Here is a 13,572-nt window from a genome sequence, read left to right as displayed (position 1 = left end):
TCTGACAAGCTGAAGGATACTTATAGCAAACTTAAATCACTGAAACATGCCTGGACTCCCGGGCTTATAAACTCTCCAAATGATTAAAACATTAAACTCCATCTAAGAAGTTAGATTTCATTCCAATCTAGTTGGATTAATAATCTTAGATTCAATACACCATTAGTATTTATGCATAAAAACATAAAGGCACCCATAAACTCAACAAAATCCAGAAAGCAACTGGCCATGGTAAAGGACATTACTGAATAGGATGCTCTACTTGCAAATGCTTCCTTACTCTTTGTGACTGAAGAATCTATCCAGACATAGTAGGGTACACAGGCTTCAAACACAAAGGCAGACTCTCCTCTGGGTTGCCATCTAATGCATAAACCATCCTCACTACACTGCAAAAACTGAAACACTGACTGATTCTGCCATTAGACTCTGAGGCAGTGCCTAAATCCTATTCAATTCTGAATTACTAGCACCTGGTATAGAATTCAGAAATGCTTCCTATAAATCACTTATAAAATCTAAGAAACTATCCAAAATCTAACTACTAAAAACTGTAGAGCTAAATTTAAAAGATCTGTTTTCCTTTTCATAATGTTTTAGACTAATAGCTTCTCTGTTATATTAAGTACACAAAAATTATGAACATGAAAATCTAGTTTAAAATTTCTCTGCTTGTTTTATATATCTGGGCATTGAAAGTTATTCTATAACTTTAGATTAAAAAAAAACAAACTAAACTAAACATGGCTTACCATAATCTCTCAGGAGAGCTTGAGCAGGTCTTTCACTGTCAGGAGTTGTGGGTTCTGTGCTTCCACCACTCGCTGAACTAATACCACTATTTGTGCGACTATGACTCTTGAAGTTATTTTCTCCACCACCCTAGTCAAAAAAAAAAAAAAAAATGAATCAAATATGCAAATATGGACAGAAGCCAATCACTAAAAGCCATGCAGGTAAAATGGAATGTGCCAGCTAAATAGCACAAACTAATACATAGATAAAAACTGACAAAGGATTAAAACTGTTGTGTTTTTATATAAACAGGATTAAAACTGTTGTGTTTTTACATAAACACCATTTACTGGTGGTATCAAGGGTCTGATGATTAGAGGCTGCCCATTCTGGAATCATCTTTGCTGCTGTTTAAAAGGATCAGACTATTTCCACCTTCACTAGACTTCAATAGTTAATGGTTCTGGGTCTGTAAAAAAATACCCTAGTGCCTTCCAAAAAACTTCAGAATAGGAATACATCTTAAAAAACAAAACACAAATAAATGAATAACAGTACTTTCCAATGTTACATAAAATACACAAACAATAAATATATGATTAGTATATGTAGCATATATTAGTATAGATAGATAGATAAAGATCAACTCATATGTACAGGAGCTAATGAAGGTATCTGCTGAAGACTTCCCTCATCTCCCCTACAAACACATTTCACCTTATCCATGTAAGGTGACTGTTGTTAGCCACCTACTGGGACGTGAACATAATTTCCTTAATAATAATTTGATCACCCATCCTACATCCACTCATCTCACCCCAGTATACTCGGTTAATTCCCTGCCTACCAACTGCCTGCCTCTATTCCAGGTAGAGGCATCACACATCTTGAAGACAGAAGCAGGGAGCATTGGAGTCTCTGGAAAGTATTTCTGATTTAGAGGCATTGGTGCTTTGGGAAAACCTTCAAACTTTGGTCTAGAGGGACAGAAAGAGCAGCTGAGATCAAAAAGGATAAACTAGATAGTGTTTACAGCAAACACTACATCTACTACAGATACATGGAATCAGAGAATAAGGGAATTTTTCTAGATTATTCAAGCCAATTCACCAATACAGCAAAAGATATAAAAAAAAGCTTTAGGTAAACACTGTCCAGGAGTAAAGACACTGTTTAGCTGGAATTTCTCTCCCGCAGAATCTCTCAGGGACCTAATGAGACACTGAAAGGTAAGAAACCTCAAAACAAATAATATTTTTGAAAGGACCCACTGAATCAATGAGCTGAATCTACAAATGCCTTTAAGAACACAAGGACAGACATTTTGGAATATAATTCACATAAAAGCAGAAGTTGATATTCTCTGACTAATTACATATTGTATGCTTCTTACCATCTCCATTTGGCAACCAATGGCTTCTAAAAGTGCTGAATCTTGAACAATATTTAACATTGCCCCTGAAACAACAAAAAAATACATTTAAATACATGACAAGAATATGAAAATGGACAAAATATCTCAATTAACAGCAAAGATAAGAATATGATTTTAGCAGAATATTCCTGGAAATTCTATAAGATTACTGATAAATCCATCAGTTGGTCAAAAAAGAAACTCTTCAAAAATGACCTAATTCTGATCTGCCCCCCAAATTTTAAAATGACATTTTTCTAAAATAAATCTGAATGTCAAACTTTGTTTTGTATAAAAACATGACCAATTTTTAAATTGGTGTAAAAGACTAGATGTAAACATCTCAATTTCAAGGGTAATATAAACTAAGAAAAGTATTATGGAACATTTTAAAAACCAGATTCTGATCTTTTCAGTATAAAATAACAAAGTGAAAATCCACAGCTGTATCCTTCTGACCAACTAACTGCTTTGTAAGAATGCTTTTAGGGCTTGCCCACAGCTGCATATTCTGAAGGCAAGCCACATGTATTTATCACCAAGGAACTCACAGCCCTAGAAACTAGTAAAGAAACAAGATGGTGAACCGTGCACTCCTCGTCCCCGTGAGGGAGTGCTCCCGTGCATTAGGGATAGAGAGAACAGTAACAGTTTTGCCAAACTATGCAAGAGTGACAATTGGCTCTTCCTTGGAACATACAAGGGGAGCTTCTACAGAACAAGGATAAAGCAGAACTAAATACTCCATCAACTGTAGAAACTATCTGATTTCAAGTGATATGTGTTTTAAACAATCTAAAAAACTACAACTTGGAGGCTCTCTCATATTGAGCTTTAACCTCTGTTCATTAAACTCCTTTCCAAAATGAAAGGATTTACTCTTCTATTTATTCTCCCTTCTTGCTGCATAACACACTATAATTACGGGGCACCCACTCCGACCACTCCTGTCACCACAAATTCTCCGGCCTTGCTGTTTCCCCTCCTGAAATGAAATCCTAACCTCAATGGTGCCTATTCAAATCCTGCCCTTTAAGATCCAATCTAATTTCCACTTTCCCCTATGAAGTTTCCTTGCTCTTTCAGTTTATTCTCTCTCAACACTAAAGACATCCAACATGACATGCTATCAGCAGCACTGCCTTCTGCTGTTATCTGAGTATTCTGAGAAGGTGTTTCAATCTCTGCAATGAGACTTGCTCAAGGATAAAAGCTGTGCAATTTGCTTCTTTCTCCTCAGAGTACCTGTACTTAGGACCATGCCCTTAGATCTGATTAAAAACCAAAAAAGTACAGTAAGAGACAGCTGCAGTAACCAAGTTGAAAGGTGATAAGGGTTTAAAATACAGAAGTGGCGATAATGATGAAAAGTCATTCACAACAGTATGATTAGAAAACCAGTAGGAAACAATAAGGGAAAAGGGAGGAGGCAGAAACAGTTACTCCTCAGTCTCCTCTTGGCAGGTTCTGTCATGACTTCCACAATTACACCCAACTCCAAACAGCCTTGCATGTACTAACGGGCAGGAGGAAAAGGCAGAAGTAAAAGTAATGATGGCAGAGAGGAAAGGGGAGAAAAGGGGGACGCAAGGAGAGAGGAAGGGCAAGCGGGGAAGAGAAGAATAAAGAACACACAAAAAACTAATCCAACATGACCTACCAAGACAACTGATGCGTTCCTTCCCTCATCTCACCTCTTCAAACTTTTTTCAAGTTTAAGAGCAAACAATTCTGCCTCTGATTAAGAATTAAGTAGGGCTGTACTTCGCTTAGGTTCCTATCACTGACCCCCTGCCTCAAGATGCCTGAGATCAACAACAGTATCTGGGTTTCCACTTACAGAAAAAATGTGTGAACACAAACCTAGTATCATTTGAGTGTTGTTGGGGTCCGTTTCCGTTTGCAAGGCACCTATTAGTATATTCACAAGTCTCAGCTTCAGTGACAAAAAAGTTATTGGTTTATCATAAGAAGAGCTGTCATCATTACTAAACTTTCCTTCCAGGACTACCTGCGGAAGAAACAAATGACATTTAATATCACCTGCTGTGGCACACTACAGTCCTGTAGGAACTGCTACAGTGGACAAAGAGAGCATCAGTCCAACGAGCAGGGCTTTCGGTCTGACTGATGGTAGCCACCGTGCTAAAGTCTATCACTAACTTACACAACATAGGGGATCAGACACACTAGCCTCTCCCCACGTGAAATAGTAGAATGGCTGAGTGACAGAAGAAATACCTTCGCAAATCAACTTTGCTGATTTACCTGAAATAATCTGAAATTTTTAAGAAAGTTCCTGTTCCATCTTAAAAATATATATTGACTTGAATTAGCACACAAAACATAAATAATACAAAAAACTTTAATAAAATCTTACCTCAGATTTGACTGTGCCAAAGTGATGTGGGAGGGGCAACAAAGAAAGCAGGATATTAATGGAAGATCGTCTCAGTTCTGTTGGGTTTACATAGCTTTTGAATTTTGAGAGTTCTCTGCAAAAAAAACCCAAAAGCTATTAGTATTTCTGAACTGAAGTATGTTTTTACCTATTGCCATATATATATATATTACGCTAATTTTTCACAATACAAGTACTGGGTTTGGTTTTACAGAGAATGCAGAAACTACTTTCCACTGAGTTTATATTCTGTAATTTCTGTGTGTTTGAGAGAGAGAATCACACTGTTAAACTGTTAGGGAATTAAACTAGAATCTGATGGATTGATTTTAAATATCAGGCCTATGCTACAAAGACCCATGGGCTGGGGCTACTCTTATCCCTCTAGACCAGGCAAGAAAGGATTCAATACACCCATGGACAAATCAGAACTGAAGGAGTTCAGGGACAAGGTGGGTCTAGACACTCTACTCTCATTTAATGTGGCCTGAGAGCCCTTGGATTACGACGACCACTGCACAGGAGAAACTGGGAAACCGGGGAGGAAGCACCAAAATAGACCAGGCCAAAACCAACAACTGACATACTAGTACAGGATGAAAGCTTACCTGTCAGGCAAAATGGTTTCAAGAGCTGAAATAAAGTAAGGAACCACAACATCAATCCCTTTCAAGTCACAGCAGAACAAAGGAGGGGAGTTTAGAATAACGCTGGCCAAGACAGGATGGCACACATAATCATTTATCTGCAAACCTTGAATTAAAAGCATGTAAAATCTAGGAAAGCAAGAAAAAAATTTTAAACAAACTGCTGGTCAACCGTTTTCATTATCACTAATATTTTCTACATAGTCATCTTAAATTCTATTTCCAATCTTCACTACTTCTATCTTTTAAAAGGCATTAATGAAAGTTAGAACAATTCAGAATCAAATACACTAAGAACCAAGTTATAATTTCTTAAAAGAAAAAAAAGATTCATGTCTAGTACACTTTCTTGCAGTGTTAATTAAGCCTTGCAACTCAAAGTTACAGGTGCCTGCAAATGAAGTAACTAAAAACAAAAGGCCGCAGTAATTATCAATAAACTGGAGGAATGACCAAATTAAATTTCATGTCAGTAAAATTTTGGAGTATTCCAAAATACCTGAAAAAAAAAGTGTGTTGTGTCTTTTCCCACTTCCCTACTATTTTGGGGGCACGATGAAAGAAAGAAACCTCATTTGACCCTTTATGAACAACATGAAGGTCACCCTGAGTAAGAATTCTTTTAGGAATGTACTTAAAGTGTACCTTACTTTCAACATCCTCCCCTAACCCCCAAAGAACTAAGCATTCAAACTTCTGTCATTCAAGAGACACTATATAGGTATACTCTCCAACTATATAAGGCATTTTCTCCACAAAACTCCTCACCTCCTGTTTACTGCTCAATGCATTTCAATCTACCTTCTCTTTCTGGAACTCAACTAAAAATATGTTATAACAAATAACCAGTGGCCTCTCAATTGCTGAATCCAAAAAACATGTCTAACTCTTAATTTACTCTGCTTTTTGAAAGCATTCAACCTTTTGAGTACTCCCTTCTTCTCTTATTCTTCTCTCATGTCTATGGCTAGTTCCTTTAACAAATCGTATTTCACATGCCTCATAATACTAGTGTTCCCCAGGCTGACAACCTTGGTTCTCTAAGCTGTTAGTCTGGTTAAATAATACACAAGCCAGCAAACATAATCAAATTAGTCTCTAGCTCCATATCCATTAGCCAAAAGCACACTGGAGACCTGAGGACAGCACGTGTCTGACTCTAGAACTCCCTGTGCACCGTGTCTGGCACAAAGAAGGAACTTCATAAATATCTGTTGGTAAATAACCCACAGGCACCTCAAATTCAACAGCTTCAACACTAAGCCCATCCTTGGCCCCCTCACACATCTGTTCTTTGGTTGGTCACACTACAACCCATTCGATCTTATGGGCCAGATGGAAGGCTCATGGTCACAGCCTTCTCCCTTACTGCTACTGACACTGTTTGGAGGACCACCCCAACCCATAGTCTCCCTCCTAAGAAATCTGTCCCCACAAGGGGTGCCTGTATGTAGTATGAACCACCTACACAGCTGTAGCTGATTAGACCAGGGGCAGACAGCTGATTAATCAGATCCTCTTTCCCAGGAATCTGAAATTGGGATTCAGAATAATAATTGGCCTTTGTGTCACTAAGGCAAAGGCCATGGAAATTTGGAACTCAGAACTACACTACAATGTAAGAAATTGCTATGCAGATAACAGAAGAATGAGGCAGCTCTAGAAGGCCATGACGACAGAGAAACAGAAAGGAAGAAAGGTGTTTTGGTCCCTGAATACTTTCTAGCCCCTGGTTTCTGCCCTTTGTGAGACCCTGCTGCATGTCCTGATCTTAGAAGATATTAAATAGCATGAGTTTCTCAAACTGTTGCTTAAGTCACATTAAGAGGGGTTTCCATTAAAGTCAACAGCTTATTAACTCCTGATTAGTTCCCTGCATGTACCATTCTGTTTCTACCTATATTCTCTACTTTTTCTGCGTCAGTTTAATCTCCTCTCCTGAGAATCTAGTATGTACACAGACACCTGAATGTTCTTTCTAATATCACTTCAGCAGCTGTGTGAAAGATCAGTTGAGGAAGGCAAAAGAGAGTCAAGAAAAATAGGAGGCCATTACCAGTTAATCTAGGGAAAAAGTGACACCTGAAGTGTCATAGTGGGGACAGAGTGGAGAGATTAGAAAGAGAGTTAAGTAGAAGAAAGCCAAGAGTTGGCTGACCACCTAAAGATACAGAGGGAGAGAAGAGAAGCCTAAAATGATGGCAAGTTTCTGGCATAAGCAACTGAATGGATGGCAGAGACATTCAAAAAGACTGGCTGAAGGTACAGATTAGGATAGAATGACCCCATTCAACTTGCTAACCCAGTCTAAGTAACTAGCCATCTAGCAAGTCCAGCACGATCACCCAACTCTCTGCACTCTTTCTTGAAGCCCCGGAGCAAGGGCATGCTGCTGCCTCCTCTGAATGCCTACAGCATTTTACCTGTGTCTCTCTCCTGCCAAGTTCCTATTGCTGCTGGACTGGTATTACTATGCACATGGCTCTGCTTGAGAAACTTAGCTCCTTAGAGGCAGGATTGACAGCGAACATTTTTGGATCACCTATAGTGTCTAATACTGTGGCAAAAAAAAATGTATCAAAAATTGAGTGTGGCCCTTCCAAATCTCTCTATAATTATTACATGTCAATAAGTTGGAATAAATACTTCTAAAATAAAAGAGATGTATTGGGCGTCCTCACGAAATCTAGTATGGTAGGTAAAAAGGAATTCAAGCAAAACTTTCAATTACTTACATGCATTTGCAGGTATTTAAAACCAACATTTACTTATCAATTCAGCCTACCAAGCCATGCTACAATAGACTTTCACTATCACAACTATACAAATGGAAAAATAAACAAAAAAATTCTAAGACCTGGATAAATAAGCTGGCAGAATCTCTTCTCCAGTCTTCTTGCTACAAAAAATCCTACACAGTGTCCCACAAGCCTCAGCTCTTCCTGCTTCATAGTTATCGGGAAATTCACTTGCATCAAACATAGGATTGGAAACCATGGTGTCTGTGGACATTTGTGACCCTTTCCGTCGAAACTCCATGCTAGCTTGTGTTGTAATGGCTGGGGAGAAAAAAGGAGGGTTTTATTATATTTGTTGATATGCAAAAAGGCTCATGGGACCCTGGACACAAAGATCAAATGTTGGTGTGATTAAATAGCTACTTGAATAGAATCCAATAATGCTTTTGTTTGGCAAATGCTTTTGTTTTTTTTTTTTTAAAGGGCTCTCTGAAATCTTCTTTGAAAAGGGGTAACAGTTTATAGTGGTACTGTCAGTTAACAGATTCAACAAGAAGCATTTTTCAACTGAATTTTTGATTAGCAGAGTACATTTATATATATCTGTATTCACAAACATACAGATATATAACACAGAATTTGGCTTTTCTATTACTTATTCTGTTTTTTCCTCTCCCGATAAAAGTGATGCTTAAACAATAAGAAAAAAAGGTGCTGCAATTTACACATTACCCCAGACAGACATCATAACTGAATGGGTAATCCCATGCCAGGGTGTATACTTTAGGGAGAGGACAAGGTAAGGACAGAATGGGTAGGGAGGAAGAGAGAGCATTCCCACCACCCACCCAACTCCAAAACACACACCAAAAATTGCTCAACCAAGCAAAATGAGAATGAATTTTAACAACCACAGACAGCAGCTAACTTGAGGTTGATAAATCAGAAAATTGGATTGGTTAAGAAAGATTATCATGGTCATTTGTTGTCACTGAAACAGAAGCCCTTCGAAAGTTGCTCGTGTTTTTAGGAAAAGATTTCATTGTGTAGTGAAAGTCACTCTGAAATCTTTTATCACTCTACATGAAATGTTTAAATTATTTTATAGTAATAGATTTAACAGAATGCAGAGTCAAGCATAAATCTTTATGCAACTTCCCATGAGCCATTTTTAGTCCTGAATAAGGTATCCAGCAATAATACATTTGAAAAACACTACATGCAGAATGCATACAAATCAAACACTAAATCTGTATAAAAATAAGCTTAAGCTTTAAATTAAAAAAAAAAAAAAGCCAAAACACAGTTAGTGCAAAATCCTGGAATTCATGACATGACCAGACTAGTGTACAAAATAATGGGACTGATTCAGGCAGATTAATTTGCTTTTGCCAACAATCTTCCCCATTCAAAACACAGAAAAGTATTTTTCTTCCCAAGTGCAAAAACTACAAGAGACAATGACAATCAAAAATTTTAATGGAATTATGAAAAAAAATAAAAACATGACTGCAATTAAGGAGAAGCTTCTGGTTCCTACTTACAAGATTTATAAGAAAGAAGAATTTGGATAAAAGATGCTGCAAGATAATAGAAATAAATGGAAACAAATCAAAGGACAGCAGTAATTATAAAATACTTTAAAGATGGTGAAATTTTACAATAAGTTAAGAAGCTTTTTAGCTTTTTAAAAGTTAGGTTAAAAGCTTTATGATACCACAAGCTAGTTCAAAAACAGGAAACTGCATTCAGATCCAAAATTATGGTTTTTGTATCATGCAAAACAATGAACGGAGAAAATTACACAACTACAAGGAATTGAGGTTCTGAACTGCCCATAACGTGCATTAAAATTTTAGTTCATTAACCCTTCCCAGCTCAATGTTACATTTACAAAACACCATATACTGTCATGTATATCTAAAGCTAACTAGTTCATAGAAGCAAACATTTTAAGTTAGAGGTGAACTACATGGCAGAATTCCTTGATGGCAGCCAGTACTTAGAAAACAGACTAATAGAGTTAGTATTCTCCAACTTTCCACAACCCCCAAATCCTCAAGAGCAGCACCCAAAAGGATTTAACCCATTCAACTGTCTGGACACCTCCTATCTCCTGAGTAATACGACAGATTTTCTCATCTCTGAACACAAGGTCAGAGAAGAAGAGTTGCTATCCTTTCCCCACCAAGAAAAATGGTTACGAGTTGAAAATAAGAATTAGTTGCCCACATACAATGTGAATTTTAGTTTCTATCTTTTGGCACGAGAGGATGAGCCAAGCTGTTAAAAACTCCCTATAGAGTGGGAAGATTTGTAAGTTCCCTTTAAGCAAGCCCACCAAGGAAGCAGCAGGTTGAACCACTCTGGATTCAGGGATTTTAGTGTCAACAGCTTGATACTCAAAAGTTACACTGTAAAAGAATTATATCTTAGTGAAAATAAATATATGACTGACTCAATCCAGAAAATATAATACAATAAACATAAACATGGGTGATAAAATTCAAAATATAAGGCACAAGAACATAAGAAAATAGAAGCCAGAAAGTTTTTTAAGTGTTTTCATTTAGTCATCAAATAAATACATCTACTTATCCATAAGTCAAACTTGTAAATAAAATATGAAATGGTAGAATAAAAGGTATCTGAATTTGAACAAAACAAACAAGGAATCCCTAAACTCAATCATGCAACCTCAAATTATATTCCTGAAAATGTCTTTATATCCACTACTCTTCTAAATTATTTAAAGATTTATAAGAACATCCAGAATAATTACATGTGTATAATGCTAACAGCCATATACCCTTAGTTCTGAGATGATATATAAAAGAAAAGAATTTATTTCTGAGAGAAAGCAAGATACCCTTATGGCTATTTTATTAGTTTTATCCTTGAAATCAGCACTGTCCCCAGAGATGCATTGTGTGTGGTAGTCGCTCAGTTATGTCTGACTCTTTGTGACACCATGGACTGTAGCCCACCAGGCTCTTTTCTCCATGGAATTCTCCAGGCAAGAATACTGGAGTGGGTTACCATTCCCTTCTCCAGGGGATCTTCCCAACTCAGAGATAGAACCTGGGTCTGCTGGATTGCAGGCATATTCTTTACTGTCTGAGCCACCAAGGAAGATGCATAATCTAATGCAATTAGGCATCCTTTTATCTCAAGTTATTTCCAACCCCAGGGGAAAAGTGCTTCTCTTACCAATCAACCAATATTAATTATATTATTACATAGAGCAGAATTAATGCATAAAGCACAGTGCCTGGTACAAAGTAACCACAACTCAATAAATGTTAGCCATTATTATTATTCAGCTCTATTCATTCAGTCATAAATATTCAGTATATTCTATAGGACCCCACCCTCCCATCCTGTACCCTAATGCCACTACTTACAACTGTAAGGGTAAGATGACATAGATAAGATTTAGATAAGAGTTTCATTTCGGAAATAAAATCTAAATGAAGATATCAAGGTTGAGTTATTAATTCTTTATTAGTCTTATTTACTTACAGAGCAAATGATATTTTTTAAAATGTGCCCTTGAAATAAACTTTAGTTCTAGACTAAAACTTAAAAGGATAGTCTTCTGTGAAGCAGAAATTTGATTTATATACAGTAATGAGTGAATGGCTGTCAAAATCTAAGAAAACACTTCTTGTGAAATTTCCGGTCAATCATGTTTAATTCTTTATATCAACAGTATTATCCTGGCTGACATGAAGGGAACTTCCAGGTCACCTACTGAAAGGAATCTGATTGAACAAAAAGTGGCTAGCCTGAAATGTGTCTAATAAAACCAGACAAAAGCCAAACCTCGTAGAATAAACATGAAAAGGACACATAGGAAAACATTCAAAATTACTTCAGCTGGAAGGGGTTAAGCACAAGACACTGCTTGGTCAGAGACAGAGAGCTTTTTAAGATACATATTAATCTTGCAGGTAGGAAAGATTAAAAAGAAAAAAAAGGAAAGAAAAAAATGATAACGTATTTCTTGAGCAATATTTACCAGTCATGCTGCTGTCTCTGTTTATCCCATTATGAAGTTTACAGTGAACAAATGCTGCATCAAATAACCATGATCCAAAGAGATTCAAGATGCTGTTAACCTTTGGTCTCCGGGGCGCAGGCAGTGGCCGGGGTTCTGAACTAGTCTGATTTGGACTTGACAGAGGAGAGGTGGAGGATGTCTGGTGCTGAACTTTCGAGGCGTGAGCAGTACTAACCTGTTAGAAGAACAAAATAATAGAGCCACAGTGACAAGAAGTTTGCAAAAATAGCAGGACTTTTTAAAAGGATGGCTGATTAAACAGCCAATTGTATGCGGTATAATAATGGTGATGAAAACTCTTACTGTGCTTGTCTTCATGGTGGCCTTATTCACAGTAACAGCCCGGTGCCTCCGGTTATGTGGTGGGGTGGTATTGACAGCAGTGCTCTGAGGCATACTCAATCTGTTCACGGGTGTTGGAGGAGCACTGTCTGATCGGGGTCTAGAAATGCCTTTAAAGAAAGACAAGAGGAGTTATTCTTCTTATTCCAAATATGTGGTCAGCAAATCTTCCTCAAGCAACACTGGTGAAGGCTCAGGACCGACTAGTATAGCAGAGACTACAAGCTGCCTCCCAACTGCCACCCATCCTTTCTTCCTGAGTTACAGAACACAAAACTCAGCTGGACGTGGCTACCCAGAATAAACAACTACATTCTGAAGGCTCGCTTATGGCCAGATGTGGCCATGTTCTGACCATAGAGAAGTGGGTGATTACTGCATTAAGTCTTCTCCAAAAATCCCCTTTTAAGTGTCCTTTTAAGGACCAATCAAAGATAGATGCTTCTTCCTTCCCAGTTACTAAGAGGACGGCTGGGACTCTTTCAACCATCATGGCCCATAAGAGTGTGCACAAAGGATGAAGAGCCAGAAGATGGAAGTGCCCTGGGTTTCTGAGAATGGTGGAACTGCCATAGCAGCCCTGTACAGCTTAGCCTGGGGCTTAACATGTATGAAAATAAGCTACTCTGTTTAAACCCATTGGTATTTTTGACCAAGTGGCAGCCAAACTTAACTTAACTAATGTATTACCTCTGTAATACCTCTGTAATATATTAAGTATACATAACAAATGTTTTTTAAATGACAGGTATTACATATCAAGGGCTTCCCAGGTGGCACTAGAATCTGCGTGCCAATGCAAGAGATGTTAAGAGATGTGGGGTTCAATCCCTGGGTCAGTAAGATCCCCTGGAGGAGGAAATGGCAACCCACTCCACTATTCTTGCCAGGAGAATTCCATGGATGGAAGAGCTTGGCAGGTTACAGTCCATGGGATCACAAAGAGTCGGATACACCTGAGCATCTGAGTACATTAAATATCACTGCTCTTTAACAGGTTAAAAAAATTCTGACTTTTCATATGAAAAACAGTTTAAAACAACGTTTCACAAAAAGTATAATTTGCTTCCTAATGATTCATATAAGAATGATACCTAACACATTTTAACCTGCATTTTCTAGGATTATTAGTGAAATGACACTTCTCTCTTTAGCAAATCATTTATTCATAGCCTTTGTCCACTTATCTACCGGGTCTTATTCTTTTCTCTTGCATCGCCTGATCTATTCAG

General features: G+C 37.6%; 1 protein-coding gene across 2 annotated transcripts in view; it reads right to left on the bottom strand.

Annotated features, from left to right (window-relative positions):
* The window catches only part of RALGAPB (Ral GTPase activating protein non-catalytic subunit beta), a 74,251-nt gene that overhangs the window by 37,101 nt on the left and 23,578 nt on the right, over window positions 1-13,572 (bottom strand). For both annotated transcript variants that reach the window (XM_068987176.1, XM_068987177.1), the window contains exons 7-14: window positions 12,302-12,450; window positions 11,957-12,173; window positions 8,055-8,256; window positions 5,159-5,326; window positions 4,530-4,644; window positions 4,013-4,160; window positions 2,129-2,193; window positions 753-882 (exon numbers count right to left, since the gene is read on the bottom strand). In XM_068987176.1, the coding sequence (XP_068843277.1) occupies window positions 753-882; window positions 2,129-2,193; window positions 4,013-4,160; window positions 4,530-4,644; window positions 5,159-5,326; window positions 8,055-8,256; window positions 11,957-12,173; window positions 12,302-12,450 (1,194 nt within the window). The remainder of the gene's footprint in view (window positions 1-752; window positions 883-2,128; window positions 2,194-4,012; window positions 4,161-4,529; window positions 4,645-5,158; window positions 5,327-8,054; window positions 8,257-11,956; window positions 12,174-12,301; window positions 12,451-13,572) is intronic.

The sequence above is a fragment of the Capricornis sumatraensis genome, chromosome 15, assembly GCF_032405125.1.
Source record: "Capricornis sumatraensis isolate serow.1 chromosome 15, serow.2, whole genome shotgun sequence".
In the NCBI taxonomy this organism is placed as follows: domain Eukaryota; kingdom Metazoa; phylum Chordata; class Mammalia; order Artiodactyla; family Bovidae; genus Capricornis; species Capricornis sumatraensis.
The sequence above is the reverse complement of the archived record's forward strand: the minus strand, read 5'-3'. Positions and strand labels throughout refer to the sequence as shown.